The sequence below is a fragment of the Carettochelys insculpta genome, chromosome 6, assembly GCF_033958435.1.
Source record: "Carettochelys insculpta isolate YL-2023 chromosome 6, ASM3395843v1, whole genome shotgun sequence".
NCBI lineage: Eukaryota > Metazoa > Chordata > Testudines > Carettochelyidae > Carettochelys > Carettochelys insculpta.
Window position 1 is genome coordinate 114555014 of NC_134142.1, and position 21792 is coordinate 114576805.

Here is a 21792-nt window from a genome sequence, read left to right on the forward strand (position 1 = left end):
TTCCCTTTTTTAAAGATGGGCACCACATTTGCCTTTTTCCAATCATCCAGGATTTCTCCCAATCTCCACGACTTTTCAAAGATAACAGCCAAGGGCTTGTCAACAACATATGCCACCTCCCTCAGAACCCTAGGATGAATTAGGTCCGGGTCCATGGATTTATGTATGTTTAGCTTTTTTAGATAACTCCTAACCTGTTCTTTCCCCACCAAAGGCTGTCCACCTTCATCCCACAATGCATCACTTATCACGTTAGTCCGGGAGCTGTCCTTGTCTGTGAAGACAGAGGCAAAGAAAGCATTAAGTACTTCAGCTTTCCCTACATCATCTGTCACTGGGTTACCTCCCTCATCCAGTAGGGGCCCCACACCCCCTCTGATCACCTTCTTCTTGTTAACATGCCTGTAGAAACTTTTCTTGTTACCCTTCACATTCCTCGCGAGTCGCAATTCCAGTTGAGCTTTCGCCCTCTGATAACTGCCCTACATTTTCGAGCTATACGTTTATATCCCTCCCTAGACATCTGTCCAAGTTTCCACTTTTTGTAAGCTCCCTTTTTGTGCCTAAGGTTTCCAAGCATTTTCCCATTAAGGCAATCTGGTCTCCTACCACATTTACTTCTCTTGCTGTGCATCGGGATGGTTTCTTTCTGCGCCTTCAATAGGGCTTCCTTAAAATACTGCCAGTTTTCCTGGACTCCTTTTCCCTTCATGGTCGCATCCCAGGGGATTCTGCCCATCAGGTTCCTGAAGGAGTCAAAGTCTGCTTTTCTGAAGTCCAAGGTGTGTAATTTGCTGCTCTCTTTCCTTCCTTGGGTCAGGATCCTGAAGTCTACCATCTCATGATCACTGCTTCCCAGGTTGTCACCCACCTCTACCTTCCCTATTAGTTCCTCCCTGTTTGTAAGCAGCAGGTCAAGCCACGCACGACCTCTGGTCGGGTCCTTCAGCACTTGTACCAAGAAGTGATCCCCAACATTCTCCAGAAATTTCCTGGACTGCTTGTGTACCACCGTATCGGTCTCCCAACAGATATCAGGGTAATTAAAGTCCCCCACGATAACGAGAGCCCGTGATCCGGAAACTTCTCTCAGTTGTCCAAAAAAAGCCTCATCTACCTCATCATCCTGATTTGGCGGCCTGTAGCAGACACCAACCACCACATCTCCAGTGCTGCCTACACCACTAAGCTTGACCCACAGATTCTCAACAGGCTTTCCTCCCTCTACGTACTGTAAGAGGATGAGGGAGCTGGAACAGGCTCAGGAAATGTAGTGAACATAACAATCATCTTGGTGTTGTAAAGATCTAACCCGGGAGCAATGTTGATGCTTTTGAAAAGGAGTCCCCATCCAGTCTTGCCCAAGGGAGGATGGAAGGGCAACATAGGCAGAAACTGAAAAGGAGACAAAGGTGCTAATTCTTGGGACCTTGTTTTACTCATGCTCCGGCAAGCAGGAACACACAAGGACATTACTGTTGGTCGGTTCTGTCTGTCTAGGCCTTTGTAAGATACCAAGCATTTTGGGGGGCTCTAAAATGCCTGGAATATTGCTATTCTTAGAGTGGTGCACAGATACAAAATTGGTATCTGCATCCACATCTGTGTTTGTAAAAATGATCCATGATTTACATGTGGATACCTGCAGATATAAACTGGATATCCACAGATCTGTGGAGGTCTAGATACCACATTTATACATGCATCCATATCTGGATAAGCGCATCCGTAGATACTTTCAGAGAGAAAGCAGATCTCCATGGATGTGCAGGGCTCTGTCTATTGTACTGAGATACGGCTGAATAATGGTTTGGAACTGGAAAGAGCAGTGTAACAATTTTGTGGGTTTCTGTAGGTACCAAATCAAGAGCATCTCCATTTCTGTAGGTACCAGCAAGAGCACCTCCAAAAGGAGACAGAGAGACTGAGCTCTGAACTGCAGGCTGAGAAGGAGCAGCATATGAAGGTATGTAACTGAAACCCAGCAAGCCGGGAGGAGGGTCTCAGACAGGGCTGGCCTCACTGCTGGGCAAGCTGAGCCCATGCCCAGGGCACTATTGCCAGGTGTGCTGCAAGGGGCTTGGGCTTCTCCTTGCTGGCTGAGATGGGACTTTACTTGGCTATCTGCAGCATGGACTCCTCTCCATCCCCTCCCCAGTGCTGGGCTGAAGGGCTTCTTCCTGACCCCAGTATAGGTCACTGTTGTCATGGGTATTAACAGGGCACATGCAATGCTGTGCACTGAGGCCATCACTGCTAGTGCAGCCTGACTGTAAGAAAATAATGTAGGGGCTGTGACCAGACAGACTGTGCCCTGGATGCTCAGCCTAGTCCAAGACACTCAGGACTACGCAACCTGCCCAATGTGGACTGATTGGCATAGGTGATGCATGTGTCAGGTGCACAGGGAGCCACATACACACACCCCAGCATTCCTCCCCCCAGCCACCATTAGCACCATGCCACTTCTGAAAGGTGCAGGAACCTCTACTGGAGCACTGGAGCATGAGCTTCCTAGCTCACACTACTCCTAGGCCGCACTGCTTCAGGGAGGGGAGCTGGGGGTGGGGAACTGCCCTGCATGCACCAGAAATGGCAGGTGAGGATGGAGCAGGGGCATGGGACAGTGGGCCATGGGCAGAGTAGGGTGAGTATGGGAGGGTCAAGGGTGGGGCATGGATGGAGGAGGAGAGGCATGGGAGGAGAGGGGGAGGGGGCAGGGCAGGGGTACGTGGCTGGCGCTCCTCCTGCAGTCCCCACCCTGGTCACCTCTGCTGATGGGTTGGTGTTCTGAGCACTGATTAACTTCTTAGCCTGTGTCCACACCAGTGTTCCCTGCAAGCGGAGGGCTTGGGCGGCCACCCAGGAGAGATTCATCTGCTGCTCAGCTGAATGGCAGAGTGCCCCCAGCGCCCCACAGTGGGCGGCACGTGTTTCTATGGGTGGGGCACAGACCTGGGTGTTCATAACAAAATCTGATGTGCCCGTGGATGGAAAAAACTAGAGGGAACCCTGGTCTACACAACACAGAAAGTCAACCTAAGTTACACAACTCCAGCTTCGTCAGTAACGTAGCAACAGTAGATGTACCATAGGCCAAATTACCACAAGCATTATGCCGCCGGGGGTCCAGCAAGAGAAACTCTCCACTCACTCTACCCCAGCAAGAAGAGTAAGGCAGGCTAAAGGGGTCACGCAGAAACTGATCTCTAGTTGATTTGGGGGGGTCCTCCCTAAATCTACTAAACTGACTCTCAGAGCATCAGTCTCAGAGCACAGATCTCTCCTATAGTGTAGATGCAGCCTTGGAGTGCATTGGTTAAAAATTAAGTCTCCTGAGGGCTACATCGTCAGGAATATTATTAGGATTAAGACAGCCTAGGAGCAGTCTGAGGCTACGTCTACACGTGAAGCCTACATCGAAATAGCTTATTTCAATGTAGCAACATCGAAATAGGCTATTTCAATGAATAACGTCTACACGTCCTCCAAGACTGGCAACGTCGATGTTCAACTTCGACATTGCGCAGCACCACATCGAAATAGGCGCTGCAAGGGAACGTCTACACTCCAAAGTAGCACACATCGAAATAAGGGTGCCAGGCACAGCTGCAGACAGGGTCACAGGGTGGACTCAACAGCAAGCCGCTCCCTTAAAGGGCCCCTCCCAGACACAGTTGCACTAAACAACACAAGATACACAGAGCCCACAACTGGTTGCAGACCCTGTGCCTGCAGCATGGATCCCCAGCTGCCGCAGCAGCAGCCAGAAGCCCTGGGCTAAGAGCTGCTGCCCACGGTGACGATAGAGCCCCGCAGGGGCTCGAGAGGGAGCGTCTCTCAACCCCTCAGCTGATGGCCGCCATGGCGGACCCCGCTATTTCGAAGTTGCGGGACGCGCAATGACTACACGGTCCCTACTTCAACGTTGAACGTCGAAGTAGGGCGCTATTCCTATCCCCTCATGGGGTTAGTGACTTCGACGTCTCGCCGCCTAACGTCGAAGTTAACTTCGAAATAGCGCCCGACTCGTGTAGCCGTGACGGGCGCTATTTCGAAGTTAGTGCCGCTACTTCGAAGTAGCGTGCACGTGTAGACACGGCTTGAGAGATAAATCAGTAATCAATAGACCCATCTACTAACAAGGCTACATGTGGAACAGAGACTGTCTTTTGGGACTGACCTTTCATTGCCTGAAACCTTGTCCATCTCCTTTCCCCTTCTGGCTGAGCTGTAGCTTGCTGCTAACAGGCCAGTGTGTTTCTGGCCTGGCTAGGGCTTTGGTGGGCGCTGCCTTAGCCTCTGCAGATCTGAAGAAGTGGGTCTTACCCACAACAGCTCATTACCTAATAAACAAGTTTGTTAGTCTCTAAGGTGCTAGAGGACTGCTTGTTTTCTGGAAAACAGCAAATTAACATGGCTACCCTCTGAAGCTATCAACCCCTGCTGACAGCCCTACCAGGGGGATGGGGTGGGGTAACATTACAGGCCTGAGTCCAATTCAACTGCCGCCATCTAGGCTAATTCCGATGGCTGGGAAACAGCATGACCATGCATTGTGAGGTAGTGAAGCACCCCAAGATAAAAATGAGTCACATAGTGGCATAGTGCTGGAACTAGGGGTACGGGGGGGCGGGGAATGGCAGCCGGGAACATGGCCCCACGCGGGTGGCTTTGGTGTTTACAGTTTTCCTTTTTGAAAAGGAGATCGAGCTCTTGAAGGAGAAACTCAGCAAATCGGAGCTCTTGGTGCAGCAACTCTACAAAGAGATTGAGAGACTGGAGAAATCACAGCCTGAGAGACCCACCCCAGGCCTCACAGAGCCACAGGATGCAAGGGCCAGTGTGCAGCTGGGTGGAGAGCCAGAAACGGATAGTTTTGAGGTAGGAAGTAAAGGGAACAAAGAGCTTTAGAGAGCTCACAGCAAAAGAGTGAGAACAAAGAACTGGGGGCGGGGGCGGGGGCGGGGGGGAGCTGAAAGGCACTTGGGGTCAGAGACAAAAGCTGCAGAGTCTCCAGGCATTGGGACTGGCATGAGATTAAATTGCCTGATCTACAGACAAATCCACTGGCCCGTGATTTAACAGCCCAATCAGCAGGGAGAGCCGGGTATTGGCACCGTCAAAGCATCCTCTGGAAATGAACACACATCACCCCAGACACAGAAACCCCACCCACTCTGCAAGGGACTGGTCTCTGCCTGACAAGCTCTCCCCTCTTCCCCCAAGCTGTTCCCATCTACACACACAACCTGGTTCTGTTCACCCCCCAGACCCTCCCCAGCTCTGACCTCCCACCTTGCTTCCCTGCAAACCCTTTGTCATCCTCCAGGGCCTCGAGCACACGGCCCTCCACTGGGATGGAAGCAACTCATCCTTCCTCCTGGATGGAGCCCTGCAGACAGGGTGGGATGGCCTGGGAAGTGCAGAGGCTGAGGCTCCCTTTCCAGCAGCCTCACGGTGACCCCTGCCACCTCCACTCTGGACAGGGTCTTGGTGGCAGGGTGTATGGAGAGGAGTGGTTGTGGGGCAGTGGGGAAGACAAAGAAATAGCAGTTGTGAGGAGGCGGCTGAGAGTCTCCCCCTGCTCCTTGCTGGCAGTAAGCCAGGCTCTCACTCATTAGGGAGCTGCCCATTTTCCAGGAGGCAGCACCAGAAGGAGCCAGCCTGGTTCATCTCATCCCCTCACTGCTGGTGAACGTCAGGGCTCCAGACAGCTGCCTCGCCACTATGGCGCTCACTGAGAGCCTGGATCCTCAGATATCAGCTCTGCCCTTGCTGGGGGAGGCTCACTTGCAGACGGGGCAGGACGGGGTGCTGAGTCCACGTCCTTCCCATGCTGTAATTCCTTCCGAGCTGGAGGTTGCAGTCCTCCAGCTGGTCACTTGACCGAGCAGATTGCTCTGCCTGGGAACCATTCTCCATGGAGTCTCTTCCCAGCCATTGTTCTGGAGCAGAACACCAAGAAATGCCCCATTCCACACTTCACTGCATGCCTCCTCCGCCCTTCCCAAGCTGTCTGCCAGGCCAGTACCTTTGGTATGCCCCCCTCCTGATACGCCACTGCTTCACCCTGCTTGCCAGGAGGAGAGAGGTGGCCAAAACGGAAATCACACTGGAAGGCCCATCACTGCCAGTGCTTTCCGTCCTCTGCACGGCAAGCTCTCGTGGGCAGGGACTGCATGACTGGGTGCTCTGCACAGTACTAAACAAGTGATACTAAGCAGGAAGCCTCAGCAGGTGACACTCCCTGCTCCCACCTAACCCCTGGCTCCAAGCTGCCTGGTGTTCCCTGATTACATGTCAGGAGGTTGTGCCTTTTTCCTGTGTCTGACTTGGAGGATTAGGGAGCCCAGTACTGGCTAGGCACTGAACAGATCCCTCCTCCTGCAGCTCATTTTGGCCCTGATTCAATAAGGTACTTAAGCAGCAGACATAACTTTGAATTCATGGGGACTCCCTATGTGCTTAAGGATAGGTCTGTGCTTAGTCCGTGGCTGACTCCGGCAGGCGGGAGGTAAGTAGGAAAGATCCAGCAGATCCATCCCAGGCATGCAAGGTGTCGAGGGCTTAGAGCTCAGCTGGCAGTGACATCTGACCTGGAGTAGGGGAGGATTTGAGAACACCCCTGGATTTACCCTTATCATCCATGCCTACCTGGGGACGCTGAGCAGCGACCGGCTGTGAAAGCCTCTCTGGGACAAGGGGAGTGCTTTACACTGAAGTGGTGTCCCTCAGACACAGCTGTCAGTCACTGGAGGCTCAGGGGCAGGCCATAGCGGCTGCACAAGGGGAGTTTAGCAGGAAAGGTTAGGAAAGGTGTATGGCTGAATCAGGGAAGAACAGTGCCTGTCAGAAGCAATTACTTTATTATCAGCAGCACATAAAACCAGAAGAACAGTGCAACCAAGTGGCTAATTCAAAGAGACCGGAGGAGGAGAGGAGAAGGAAGCAGCAACGTGTATTATCAAGTATATTCCTCTATTGCCTCCCCCCTTCTATGACCATGTTCAGTGTCCCTGGTTTTCATGCAGGACAGATGGGAAAGGTGGGCCTGGGCCCAAAGCCCCGATTCAAACGCCCACAGATTTTGGAGATTTCAAAATCTGAATGCAGAGGCAAGTTTTGCAGATCTGACTATAGCACAATGCTAATGGGTGAATTGGAGCTAGGTGGAGCCAGCGTAAATCAGACAGGAGAAATGGATCTATTAGTGTAAATTGGACTATCAGTACATCATTTCCTCATCTTTTGAATGGGGATAATAACGCTCCCTTTAGCTATCTTGTCTAATTTAGAGCGCACACTCTTCAAGGGCTGTCGCTTAGTATGAACCCCTAGCACAGGGGTTTCCAAACTTTTCAGTATCATAACCCCTTTTGATTTTTGAGAAACCCTCAAGTCCCCTGACCTCTTCTTTACCATCATCCAACTCCCCTTTTACAAAAAAAAATCAATTCGTAATTTAAAATAAACACCAAAACTTAATATAAAAATGTTATTTAAAATTAAAAATAAGCAGAAATGTTTTTTCTTGGCCCCTTGAGGATGCCTGGTGCAGCCCCAGCTGGCCTGAGCCCCATGCAACAGCCAGAGCTGCCTGTGCTAGCCACCTGCCCACGTCAGACCTGCAATGCCAGAGCTGCCTGTCCAAGCCCCACACCGCTAGGGCCAGCCACCCACTTGAGCCGCCTCAGCCCCATGATACCAGGGTGAGCCGCCCAAGCCCTGTGAATCCTGCAAGCCATCTGGCCATCTGAGGCCCTTCCCTCCCACAAAGCCAGGCACCACCAGCCCCGCATCTAACCCCATCCTCCTCCCCTCACCAACCCACACTCACCTTTGCACATGGGTCTTTGCCGGCTGCCTGCTTTTTATAGTGGCTGTGCTGGGTCACCCACATAGGCTACGTCTACACGTGCCCCAAACTTCAAAATGGCCACGCAAATGGCCATTTTGAAGTTTACTAATGAAGCGCTGAAATGCATATTCAGCGCTTCAGTAGCATGCGGGTGGCAGCGACCCTTCGAAATTGACGTGCCTCGCCGCCGCGCGTCTTGTCCCGACGGGGCTCCTTTTCGAAAGGACCCCGCCTACTTCGAAGTCCCCTTATTCCCATCAACTCATGGGAATAAGGGGACTTCGAAGTAGGTGGGGTCCTTTCGAAAAGGAGCCCCGTCTGGAAGAGACACGCGGCGGCGAGGAGCGTCAATTTTGAAGTGCCGCTGCCGCCCACATGCTAATGAAGCGCTGAATATGCATTTCAGCGCTTCATTAGTAAACTTCGAAATGGCCATTTGCGTGGCCATTTCGAAGTTTGGGGTACGTGTAGACACGGCCATAAAGTGGCAGGGACTGAGAGCCAGAAGCAAAGAGCAGGGGAAGATGGGAGGCTGGGTTACCTCACTCCCCGCCCCCCTGGAATTTCTTCACGTCCCCCAGTGGGGCAGGCTCTCTAGTTTGGGAAACCATGATCTAGCACCTAGGCATAAAGGGGCCTGGCTCTCAACTGGGGCCTTTATGCATCACAATAAGAGAGAGCTTTGGAAGACCTAACAGGCATAGAAATGTCCCCGCCTCCAATTCTAATAAAAAGCTTGTTTAAAAACACACTTTTCATTTTGTTATTAGCATACTGAAAACCACTATCAAATTATGTGGAAGTTTATCCTGATTAACCTTACTTGACACACTCATATTTCATTTCAGCACAAGTATAATAAATCTAATCATAACAATTTCCATGTCTTTCTCACCTCCTAATTCCACCTGATTTAACCTGTTTAAAAAATCCACACAAGAAGCACTTAGAACTCTAGACATTGGGAGAACAAACAAAAGCCTAGTTACAGAGAGGTAGCCATGTAGATCTGAAGAAGTGGGTCTGCCCCATGAAAGCTCGTCACCTAATAAATTATTTTTTTTAGTCTTTAAAGTGCTACATGACTGCTTTTTTGTTTTGTGAAAATAAAAGCGTTATCCTCCACTGTACATAGTGTCCAAATCATAGAATCCTGGGGCTGGAAAGGACCTTAGGAGGTCATCTAGTCCAGCCCCCTGCCTAAAGCAGGATCAACCCTAACTAATTATCCCAGCCAGGACTTCGTCAAGCCAGAACTTAAAAACCTCTATGGATGGAGATTCCACCACCTCTCTAGGTAACACATTCCAGTGCTCCACCACCCACCTGGTGAAATAGTTTTTCTTAATATCCATCCTACACCTCTTCCTCTGTAACTGCTGAGAACAACCTTTCTCCATCCTCTTTAGAGCTCCCCTTCAGGAAGCTGAAGGTTGCTATCAAATTGCCCCCTCAGTCTTCTCGTACGCAAACTCAACCCCAGATCCCTAAGCCTCTCCTCAGAGGTTATGTGCTCCAGCCCCCTAATCATTTTCATTGCCCTCCGCTGAACTCACTCCAATACATCCACATCCTTTCTATACTGCGGGGCCCAGAACTGGCTGCAGTGCTCCCGATGCGTCTTCACCAGTGTCGAATAGAGTGGAATAATAACTTCTCTAGATCTGCTGGAAATGGTCCTTCTAATCCACCCCCATATGCTGTTAGCCTTCTTGGCTACATGGGCACACTGTTGACTCATATCCAGCCTCTCATCCATGGTAATCCCTGGGTCCTCTTCTGCTGCACTGCTATTTAGCCAGTTAGTCCCTATCCTGGAACAATATTTGGGATTCTTCATCAGATTTCTTTTGGTCCAATCCTCCAATTTAGCTAGGTCACTCTGGACCCATCCCTGTCCCACACAGGAAGGCCATGGCTACACTAGCACCCCCCCACCCCGTCAAAAGGGGGATGCTAATGAGCCACTTTGGCAGATGCTAATGAGGCACTGATATGCATAGGCAGCAGCTCATTAACATAATGGCAGCTGCATGCGTTTCAAAAGTCCTGCTTCGGAAACGCATGCCACCGGTGTAGACAGGAGCTTTTTGAAAGGACCCCCAGGATTTCAAAAGCCCCTTTTTCCCAAAACCAAATGGGAAGAAGGGGCTTTCGAAGTCCGGGGATCCTTTCAAAATGCCCCTGTCTACACCGGCGGCATGTGTTTCAAAAGCGGCACTTTCAAAACATGCGGGACCGCCATTATGCTAATGAAGTGCTGCATATGCATGGTAGTGCCTCATTAGCATTGCCAAAGTGGCTCTTTATCATCCCCCTTTGAAAAGTGGGGTGCTAGTGTAGCCATGGCCTAAGATATAGGGATATACAAACAGTTGCTCTGGCTTTCTGGAAATGTTCCCTCCTGTTATTTTTGACTCTGTAAATCACACTGAAGTCATCTTCAACTGCTATGTATATCCCTTGTTATAGGAATCATTTCACCTGTTCCTCATCTGCTCCCCACCCCCAATATTTGTCAAGTGTAAAAAACACATTTGCATTTGGTGAGTCTCTGTCTGTATTTATTTTGTTTAGAAGCAAACACACAAGCTACATCTACCTTAGCACTCCACTTTCAAAAGAGGCATGCAAATGAGGGAAATCAAAATGCAAATCAGGTGCAGATTTACATATCCGCCACCTCATTTGCATATTCTTTCAAAAGAATAAAAGCAGTGTAGACGAGGCTCTTTCGAACATAAAACCTGTTTTTGAAAGGACCCTTATTCCTAAAAACAATTAGATGACTCAGTGGATCAGTAACAATCCTACACATTATTCCTAGTAGGCAAACCCTGTGTTGCAAGGTTCTGTCGTATCATGACATTGGCTCCTGATATACTGACCAAGAGCAATGTGCCAGGTTGACCTGAGTCTTTCCTGCACCAGGGATGTTGACAAGAACCTCACTAAGAGCTATGCATTAATTCTGGCTGTTTGGAGGCCATTATCCCTTGTTCCCAGTCCTCAGTTCTTGATGGCTTTGAGGTCTGGGTTTGTGCTTTTTAATAGGATCCTCAATGCAAAAGTATCTTTATTCACAGACAGCTCATTACCTAATAAACTGGTTAGTCCTTCAGGTGGTACAGGGCAGCTTGTTATTTGTAAAGTTCAGGGTGGCAGTCTCCTTCTATAGCAGGATTCTGGCTGAAGTGCCCCATGTAATATGAGCAGCTGGACACCCCAAACTCAGTAATGTTCATACAGTGACCTTGGTATTGACCTGAAAGGATGCAAGATATCACTGGAATAGGGCAAGCCAAGGTACCTGGCTAGAAAGGGTGCCCAGCCCCAATAGCTGTGCCTCACTAAACTGCCATGAGTAACATTGCAAGGCTGGAGATATGAGGATGTGAAGAAAAGTCAATGATCAAGAGGCCTCCATTCTGTAACACTGCTGCTACAAATAGCTAGCACGTGTCTAGATGGTCTCATAGGAAGTACTAGCCCTAGGACTCATCGGATAACTGCTGAGTTCCAGGCTGTGCCTTGAACATACCATGTGACCTTGTACAAGTTGCTAACCAGCGTGCCTCAGTTTATCCATCTGTGAAATGGGGATATGGTACTTCCCTAGCTCTCAGGAGAGAGCTGGGATAGATTCATTCACATACATTCTCAGATACCTTAGAAAGGAGCAACTAAAGCGAGGGAAGGGAGGGATTTCTTATTAGCAAGAGTCACAAATGTGTATACACATCTCTTTAGTGCAAAACTCCATTTCGTAACCTGCAGGTGAACTGTGACACTCTTAAGTTTAAATTATTTACTGCATTAAAAACTGCCTGAGGTGCATCTAATGAAGATCTGCTTTTGATGTCTCCCCGCCTCCCTGCAACCGCCCCGCGCATACTTGGTTTTTAAAATAAGACTGGATGTGCATAAGCATTTGTCCAGCTGCAGAACCATTTGTTTGCCTTTACATTTTCTCTTCTCTCCCTGTTGCTGCCTCTTTTCCCGCTGCTCCTCCCTCATGCCTTCCTTCTTGTGTGTATTTTAACACACACGGTCACTTCCAGGAGTCCAGATCAGACTGGAAACACAAAAATTGCATTTTGCATAAGCAGCATTCTTAAGAAAGTATACAACATTCCTGGGCTTTTAAAGCTGAATGGAAGTATGGCTGGGTGATCACACAGGTACATGCCTGGCCCTATGCACACTAGGAAAATAACTGCTCAAGCTAATCAGGTTAAAGCAAGGGTAAGGCTAGCAGGGTTTAGTTGTCAAGTCCAGTTTCCAACAGGTTTTCCTTTTGTTGAATGAGACTTATGCAAGCCAAACAAACTTTGTATAGAGCCCTCCATTTTTTGTTTTAATTTAATTTTTCTCTGTAATTTATCAGTGTTTATTACCAGAGCAACAAAAACAGGTGAAAAAATTGGTAGAAAAACTTAATTTTCCTGTGTAAATATCAGGGGAAAAGGTATTTGGCAGATTAATGCTTTGATGAATGGAATTCAGGGTGGTTTGCTGTAGAATTTAAAAAAGAACTCAAACCACATGACCACCTCTGGGATTAAGAAAACAATACATCTCTAATCCCCACATAAAACTTTTCATTTGACCAAACAGTTTACTGTTGCAGACTTAGAATTCTTAGTCTGTAAATGCTGACATTTAATAATTGGGCCATATGATTTGTGATGCCTACGTTTCTTCCCATTTTTGTTTTTTGAACATTTTGGAATAGTTCCTTGTGTTTTAAAACATTTGGATGCCAATTTTCATTTTTGTCCTATTTTAGCACATCAGATCTTTAAATGATTATCGGCTGACAGCTTGAAATATGTACACAGAGGGTGTGAGATTCATTGGTACATTTAGATGGGCGCACACTTTTGAGCTTTTGTGCGTGTCTGTTAGTCTAGATTGAAGTTACAGATAACAAACATACACATAGCCTTACTTCAACAGGCAGTTTTGCATATATAGACAGGACTAATTTATTATCATATTTCATGTGATTTATTGTGTTTCCTAATTAAACACATTATTTTTATATATTTGAAGGAAACAAAAGTTGGGTGAAAATCAGAAAAACCTGAAAAATATCCTTTGTAAAACCCAAGATTTTTTTCAGTAATAATTGGTTTAAACCAAAAACAAAAAGGTGCTTAACTTTGCAGCTTCTGTACTCCATACCGTTGTTTTACAATACAGATCTCAAACAGAGCAAAAAACCTCAGCACTTGCATGCACCTATCAAGGAAAGTGTCCTAGAGCCCTGCTAGGAATAATCTTATTCAAGCACTATGCCCTGTTAGAAGGAATAAATTCTATGACATGTGCGTGTGAAATTCCAAAGCCATTCTAGCTGAGCACAGTGTCTCCTGTTCAGGAATTAGAAGCCTAATGCGGCAAAGAAACCTTGGCAGAGAGGCGAGAACCTTGGAACAGGTTTGAGCTTGCAGCAACGGGGGATCTGCAAATTGCATTATGGCAATGGTATGCAGTATGCAGCTCTGCTGTAATCCAGAAGAGGACAGAAGCTATGTAATGGGCAAGTGTGGAAACTGACAGCACTGCATGCCCTGGATGGCTCAGTTTTGATGCAATGTCCTTATGCAGCAGAGCTCAGGCAGAAAGCATCCAGTAGGGGTGGGAATAACAAGAGCAGGCAGATCACAGCCAGAGCTGCCCTTATGTCACTGCAACAGAAAATAAATTTGTAATGAGCAGTTGAGGCAGCAGGTTAGCTCAGGGTGGCTGTGTCAGTGCATTGCGAAGACAGGAGGTGAGGAAGAGAAGGCAGAGCTGGGTCACATAGCACCCAGGCTGCTGGAGTGCCTGTAAGTTCACATTTTGCTGTGACACCACCTGTCCAATACCTGATAGTGTGGCTTACATGGAGGGGACTCAGAAGAATAAAGCCCTTTTTGAGAGGAGATATACACATCTTGTCGAGCTGGAAGGGATCTTGAGATGTGATGGAGCCCAGTGCCTTACCCTCACAACAAGGCCTATCACCACCCCAACAGCTTTTTTTTTTTTTTTTTTTTAAATCTAACCTGCCCCAGGCCAGCTCCCTGAAGGATTGAGTCACAACACTGGGTTTACAGGGCCAATGCTCTAACCACTGAGATATCCCCCACAGCTACATGCTGAATTGACAGAACTCCTCTGCAGCCTCAGAGGCAAGTGCTGGCGACTATGCTGGTGGCACAAAGTTGTCAAAAAGTCTGTGGGTGGGCCTAAAATCCAGCTGCAGGGGAAACGCCCAGGGGCCGCCCACTCTCTTGGCCCAGGAACAGGAGAACTAGATCCTAGGAAGTACCAGACTTGTCAGATCAGCGCTCCTCCAACTAGTCTAACGCTGGGGCTCCTGCTGCTGTATACTTTGGGGCAGTGTCCTGTAAGTTCTCATTTTGTACGTAATTGTGATGTGACATATAAAGCATGCCATGGGAGGCAGCAAAGGAAAGTCTGATGAAGGTTATTTTTCTATCTCAGTATGTATATCATTAATACATATGAAGTTATGAGAATGTGTTGTACGGTTGTAATTAAATATCCTAGAATACTACAACTAGAAGGAACCTTGAGAGGTTATCAAGTCCAGTCCCCTATACTCATAGCAGGACCATGCACCATCTAGACCATCCTTTACAGGTGTTTCTCTAATCTGTTCTTAAAAATCTCCAGTCATGGAGATTCCATAACCTCCTTCATCAATTTATTCCAGTGTTTTACCACCCTGATGGTTAAAGTTTTTGCTAATGTCCACCTAAACCTCCCTTGCAGCAATTTAAGCCAATTTCTCCTTGTCCTATCATCAACAGTTAAGGAGAACATTTTTTTCCCCTCTCTCCTCATTGTAATAACAACCTTTTAGTTAATTGAAAGCTGTTACCCTGTGTCCTCTCAGTCTGCTCTTTTCTAGACTAAATAAACCCAATTATTTCCATCTTTCCTCGCAGGTCATGTTTTCTAGACCTTTCATCATTTTTCTTGCTCTTCCCTGGACTCTCTCAAATTTGTCCACATCTTTTTTGAAATGGACGCAATATTCCAGCTGAGGCCTACCCAGCATGGAGTAGACTGGAAGAATTAATTCTCATGTCTTGCTTACGAACCCTGCCCTGTTAAAACATCCCAGAATGATGTTTGCTTCTGTTGCAACATTATCACACTGTTGACTCATCTTTAGCTTGTGGCCCACTATGACCCCTAGACTCCTTTCTGCTGTACTCCTTCTAGACAGTCATTGCCATTTTGTATGTATACGACGGATTGCTCCTTCTGAAGTATGGTATTTTGCATTTGTCCTTATTTCATCCTATTGACCTTGGCTCATTTCTCCAGTTGTCCAGATTGTTTTGAATTATAATCCTATCCTCCAAAGCACTTCTACCCGCCTCCCAGCTTGGTATCACCTGCAAACATTATAAGCATATTTCTATGCCATTATCTAAATCTATGAAGGTATTGAACAGAACCAGTCCCAAAACTGATGCCTGCAGAATCCCACTCATTATACCCTTCCAGCAAGGCTGTGAACCATTTTTAACTACTCTCTGGGAACAAATATCAGAGAGGTAGCCGAGTTAGTTTGTATCTTCAAAAACAACAAGAAGTCCTGTGGCACCTTATAGACTAACAAATATTTTGGAGCATAAGCTTTTGTGGGCAAAGACCTGCTTCGGGTCTCTGGGAACAGTTATCCAACCAGTTATACATCCACCTTATAGTAGCCCCATTTACCTTGTATTTCCCTCACTTATTTATAAGAAGGTCATGCAAGACTGGATCAAATGCTTTACTAACGTCTAGGTTAGTAGTTCCCAAATTTTTCAGTAACACGCACACTTCAATGAGACAATTCCAACAGGCACCCACTTTTTTCAGCTGAATCGATTGCTCAAAAACATTACATTTACTTGCATTTACTATGGATACTGCTTTACTAGAGAGGTTTACAACATAGTGCATCCAACAAGCTGAACAAAGATCAATTAGGATGTTGAGTAAGTGAGTAACTGCTGAAACGTCAGTAACTGCTGAAACTACTTACAGGGTCAGGGGACCCCCCTTCCTGCCAACCTGTTGGAGCATTTAAACTGCATCCCAGCTCCAATGTGCACCCACCTTCCCTCCCCCATTGCCACAACAGGGAGGGGAAGCGGGCTCCCTGCCTGCCCATTTGGGCTGGAAAGCAGCATTGCAGCTGCCTCCCAGCACAGAATCCTGCACAGTCAGCACTTCGCCTTGCTTCAGCTCTACAAAAACCCACAGCGAGGGAAAATTGATGACATTTCAAAGCACACTCGGACAGTTCTCACTGCACACCTGTGTGCCATTGCACACTGGTTGAAAACCACTGCTCTAGGTAAACCACGTCTACTGCTTCCCCCTTACCCACAAGGCTTGAAAGCTATCAGGTTGGTTTGACATGGCTTGTACCTGACAAATCCATGTTGACTGTTACTTATTACCTTCTAGACACTTGCAAATGGATTCCTTAATTATTTGCTCCATTATCTTTCCTATCAGTGAAGTTGACTGGTCTGTAGTTTCTGGGTTGTCCTTCCTTATCTTTTTATAGATGGTCTCTGTATTTGCCCTTTTCCAGTCTTCTGGAACCTTTCCTGACTTCCATGACTTCTCAAAGATGAGAGCTAGTGGGTCACACATGTCCTCTATAAGCTCCTTGAGTATTCTAGCAAGCATTTCATCAGGCCCTGGTAATTTGAAGGCATCTAACTTTTCTAAGTACTTTTTAATCTTCTTTTCCTACTTTAACTTCTGAACTTACCTCCTTTTCTCCAGCATTCACTATGTTAGGCATCTAATCACCACCAACTCTATTGGGTGAAAACTGAAACAAAGAAGTCATTAAGCACCTCTGCCATTTCCACATTTTCCATTATTGTTTTCTCTCTTCATTCTGTAATGGGCCTGCTCTGTCCTTAGTCTTCCTCTTGCTTCTAATACATGTATAGAATGCTTTCTTGTTAACCTTTGTATTTCTAGCTCTTTTTGTGGCTTCACCGTTCTAATTTGACCCTACCTACTAGTATTTGTATAATGTTTAGACTACACACCTTGACACTCAGATCCCGAGCTCAGCATAGACTCAATAGTTGGCAGGATTTAGTGAGCCTGTTGCAATGGTTTTGGGAGGTGCTCAAATACTAGCTTTCCAGAGACCATGACAAAGGAGGTAACCAACATACTGGCGGATGCTGAACTGAAATCACCGGCCATTATGCAGCAAGAAAGCTACAAATCAATGACTCACCTGCACAGGGCCACACCAGAGGAATTGCTCAGCCTTGCCTGGTGACTCAGCAATGGCTACCAGACAAGCCTAGACTTGTACTCTATAAGCACATGGGACTAAGCATATAAACAATACAGGGGCCACATGTGGGCCCTTTCTCCGCCCACCCACTTATGCTGCAAGTAACAAACACACTCATAAGACTCCAAAAGGAGACTGGCCTAGGCATCAAGGGTGAAATCTGTGTGCTATGAATTCCTATATCCAGTGCGGTGGGAAAGGCTGCTTAAGCTAGTTGTTGCCCAGTCCAATGCAGTTGAGAGTTTAGACTGGTTATATTTCATTTCAGAAATCACTGTGACTTTTTGCCTATCACTTACAGTCTCTTAAAAATTATCTTTTGTAGTCAATATACTTGTTTAACTGTTTTTCTTTACCAGTGAGTTTGCCTAAAGTGTTTGGTAATTGCTCAGGTTTATGAAAGCTAGTATAGATCCACCTTCTATTGATGAGGAGATGAATCAATTAATATAAGACAGTATAATCATGAGCTACAAGGCTAGAAACTGTGGGGATATGGCTAGTTTCTTTCTCTGAGTGGTTCATGAGTGGCTTTGGGAGCATACATGCACTCTGGCTGGGTATGAGGTTTCTGCATGTGGTTGTGCTGAGTGACAACAGCACCTGGAGGGGTTTGCTGCTTGTCACTAGCAAAGCATTGTGAGAGACAGCCCAGGCTGGAGAGTTAGGAGGCACAGTGGTACCATACTACACCCTGGGCATTCCATCACGCTGGGTGTGGCTGGAGTTCAGCTGCAGGGGAGCCTCACTGCCCAGGTAGACAGACCTGAGTGCGTGGGGCTCACGCTAGAATACTAAAAATAGCAGTGTGGATACTGTGACATCACCATGTGAGCTGAAGCCCACCATGCCCTGGATCCAAGCTCAGGTAGCTAGTGCAAGCCTCTGCCACAATGTCCATTCAGCTATTTTTAGCATGCGAGCATAAGCACCATCAACACACATTTGTCTATGTGCAGTAGACAGAAGTGCAGCAATACCCAGGGGTTCTGTGCCAGCTGCTTCCGAAGAAGATGCAAAACAGACATCAGTAGGCAGTTATGGATAACCCACTGCTCAACTTCTTGTTTATTTAATGGTCTTAGTGCTGTAACTCAGCGTGTCCTTGCTTGCTATCTAGACCTCTACTCCTGTTTTGGGCCTTCAATAGCATCTAGTGACAGTGCGCTCCACAGTTTAACTTTGCAGTGTGTGCATGGGAAAAATACTCTCTCTTAAGTAATTTCAGCACCTGCTCCATTTCTTTGCCTGTATCTTTGCTCCTGTGTCACAAGAAGGACAAATAATCCTTCCTGCTCTATTTTTTTATACAATTCATGACTATAATGTTCCTTTTAACTCTTCTCTAAAGTAAACAAACCTCCCCTTCCTTGGAAGTTTTGGTGTTTTTCATCATCTGACTCTGACCTGTCATTAATTCTGTTGTACCTTTTGAGGCTGGACAGCCTGAACTGAACACAGTATTCCAGATGACGGTGTCTCAGTAATCTAGACAATGCCACTGACAGAAGCCCTCACACCCCCAAAAATTAAATCCAACACAGGCATGATGTTAGGATCCCCCCTGCCTGGAAGCACATCCATAATCGTCACCACTAAGGAGGGAACTGATCCTGCAAAATTGAAATTCATAAGAATTTAGCCATTGATTTAAATGGGAACAGGATCAGCCCCTAGATTAATTGTAGTATTTGGTCACTAGGGGGAGATATCCAATAAGCCTTTGCTGCATATGGAAGTCACAGATTATTTCTCCCTGTGGCCAATCTTCCTTCTGTTTTTAAATTAGCCCTTATGATTTTAGGCAAAATGAACAAAGCGGTGGAAAAGCAGATGGCTCTGTTTGATTATGGGCCCCTTCATGCAAACAAGCAAGACAGAGCAGGATGGGGGGAAGGAGTCTTTGGGGTTTGAAGACAAAATATGACACCCCTTTCCCCATGAAATAAACAGAACCAGAGCTGAACTAATGAGGGAGATTATGTTTCAAACCTTACAACCAATCATGAACAAGAGCAATGGATCCTCAGTGTGTGAAGAGCAAAACAACCTGGGACGACCTGCAGGACAGGTGAGGGACATGCACCTCAGCAGCTCCAAGGGGATGCAAAGTGCATCTCAGCCCTTTCAGAGAAGAACTTTAGACTCTTGAACATGTCCAGACTCTTTAGAATTCAGTCGTTGAGATACACAGGGAAAACTAAGCTTGGGGCTGGAGGTGAAGGCAGGAGAAGGGAGATAAGGCAGTGGGAGATGCAGGAGTTTAAGAGTATGTTAAATGTGAAAGAGAAGCCAAGACTCTGCAGAATTCAGAATAAACACAACCAAGCCAGCAAAGCCCCCTGTCTGAGCTTGAGGTGTAACCTACACTACCATAATTGTACTCTTGGGTACAGCTGAACAGGGCCTGGACCATGCCTAAGCTGCATGTCCAGCCAACTATAAACCCATTTCTACTGCAATGCTAGAACATAGCATGTGTGTCGGCTACTCTCGCAACTAAACTGGGACAACTGCACTTATTATGGACATCCGCAGGCCTGCCAATGGCAGGTGGGGGTGGGGGCACAAAGGGGACAGTTGCCTCCAGGCCCATCATTTTAAAGGGAACTGGAGCTCCAGTTACCATCACTGTTGAAGTGCCATCCTGGGACTCTTCCCACAGGTAACAAAGGCCCTTCTCTCATCTGTTGGTACAGGAGGAGTGGGTAGTATCAGTCACACTCCCCTACAGACCCTGTTTGGATCCCCACTTCGAGAATCCGTGATCAGGATCAAAGCACACCCCATGCAGTGGGGCTGTGGCCCATCCAACTGTCGGAGAGGGGGATGAGAAAGGAAGACGCTCAGGAGGTCATACGTAACCCAACAGCTCTGTTAACTTGCTGCTTGCATTGTTCCACTCAGCTTTGGTCAGAGATTGGGAACAGCGTGGCGGCAGAACCCAGTAACATGGCACTGCGGAGGATCCCCAAGCACACAAGCTTCCTGGACTCATTCTTCAAGGTCAGTCAGATGCACAACTTCATTTTTGGGGGGTAGAATCAAGGATATGCACAAGACTACTGACCTGAAACTCCTTCTGCCATAGGCTTCCACTTTCCTGCCCGATTCCAGCATCAGCGTGAGGTGGTGTTAATCTAGTGAGGGGGACGGAGGGGAAGAGAAACGCGCCTGGGACTGGCATTGCCAGTTAGGCTCTTGTTCAGCCTTTTCAGAGGACATGGCAGAGCAGGAGGTTGGGACATCCAAAGGTGCAGGCATGGGCTTGGAACAGCACAAGAGACATTCTGCCACTGTTTTTCGCTATGGTATTTAGATGACATCAAAGGGCTTAGTGGGTGGCTGAGATATACAGATTGCAGTCTTGGATAGCAACTGGCAGGCTCACCGTCTTCTCCCGTTTTAGGATAGAAAGCCAGCGACACCTGAGATGGAAAACTCTGATGGAGAAACCCAGATATCAGAAGTAGTTCAAGCAGAAGTCAACCTCTATGGCACATCCTCTATGGAGGCAGAGCCCAGGTACAGCAAAACCAGTGACTGTTCCTTGCCTGTTCTCCATTACCACAGGGCCATTGGCTAATCCCACAACACCGATGTTTGCAGCACTGCTAGTGTCTTCACAGTTAGGGTCAGGTGCACCCCAGTGAAGTCTATGGGGCAAAGTCACACTTACACCTCTCCTACCCCAATATAACGTCATTGATGTTGTTGGAGTGACTCCTGATAACACTTGTGTGCACGAGAGGGAAACCTACCCAATGGATTTACCGAAGCGCTGTGTTTGGTCTGGACCTCTGTAGAAGCTCATGGAACCTTCCAGACTGTCTGAGAATTCCGTTTTCCTTGAACCTCCAAGAGCGTTGTTGGCCATGCCCTTACGGGTATATACGAGGCAGGGCATTGTCCCATATATACCTCCAAGGCATTGTTACCCTGAGCTACATACTGAAGAAACAGGATTGCTATAGGGTGTGCAAGATTTACACCTGCATGAAGAATGAAATGAAGTGAGACCCTAGCAGTGATACTGTGAATGTTGGTTTTGTGTAATTGTGAAAACCTGTTTGACAGCAGGGGCAATGAATGTCTACCAGTGTTACATTATTCAGCCCCTAGATGTGTGTTTGTTGGATAGAGTTCCAGGCAGAATGTGGTCCTTGGTAAACAACGAAGAAAAAGTTGGAACTCAAGCTGCATGGAAACTAGTTTGGTGTTTTATATATAGACACAGGTCCGTCTGTTATTTCATATAGCATGACAGCAGCCATCTGCTACAGTGGGTGAAAGGGATACACTATAGTGCATTTTGTAATTTTCCTAAAAAAAAAATCTTGTTTTACAAAGTAACTGTAGGCTGTAAGAAGTAGGCATGACATTATCAGCAAAGTGCATGTTGGGGGATTATATGAAGCAGGAAATGGACTTTGGTGAAATACATTTTAAATCCTTTCTGGATAAAATGATGCTCACTGCTGAGCTGAAGCATCCAGTAAAACATTCTGAAGTTGTTTGCTATTAGTTTGCAAGTCAGCTCAGCTTTAAATATACTACTGATAGAACCCGTGCTACCTTCAGGATC

General features: G+C 47.1%; 1 protein-coding gene across 1 annotated transcript in view; it reads left to right on the forward strand.

Annotated features, from left to right (window-relative positions):
- LMNTD2 (lamin tail domain containing 2) overlaps positions 1-21792 on the forward strand; it is a 58649-nt gene that overhangs the window by 15225 nt on the left and 21632 nt on the right. The window contains exons 4-7 of the mRNA XM_074998555.1: positions 1888-1966; positions 4705-4884; positions 20115-20213; positions 20617-20732. Of these exons, the coding sequence (XP_074854656.1) occupies positions 1888-1966; positions 4705-4884; positions 20115-20213; positions 20617-20732 (474 nt within the window). The remainder of the gene's footprint in view (positions 1-1887; positions 1967-4704; positions 4885-20114; positions 20214-20616; positions 20733-21792) is intronic.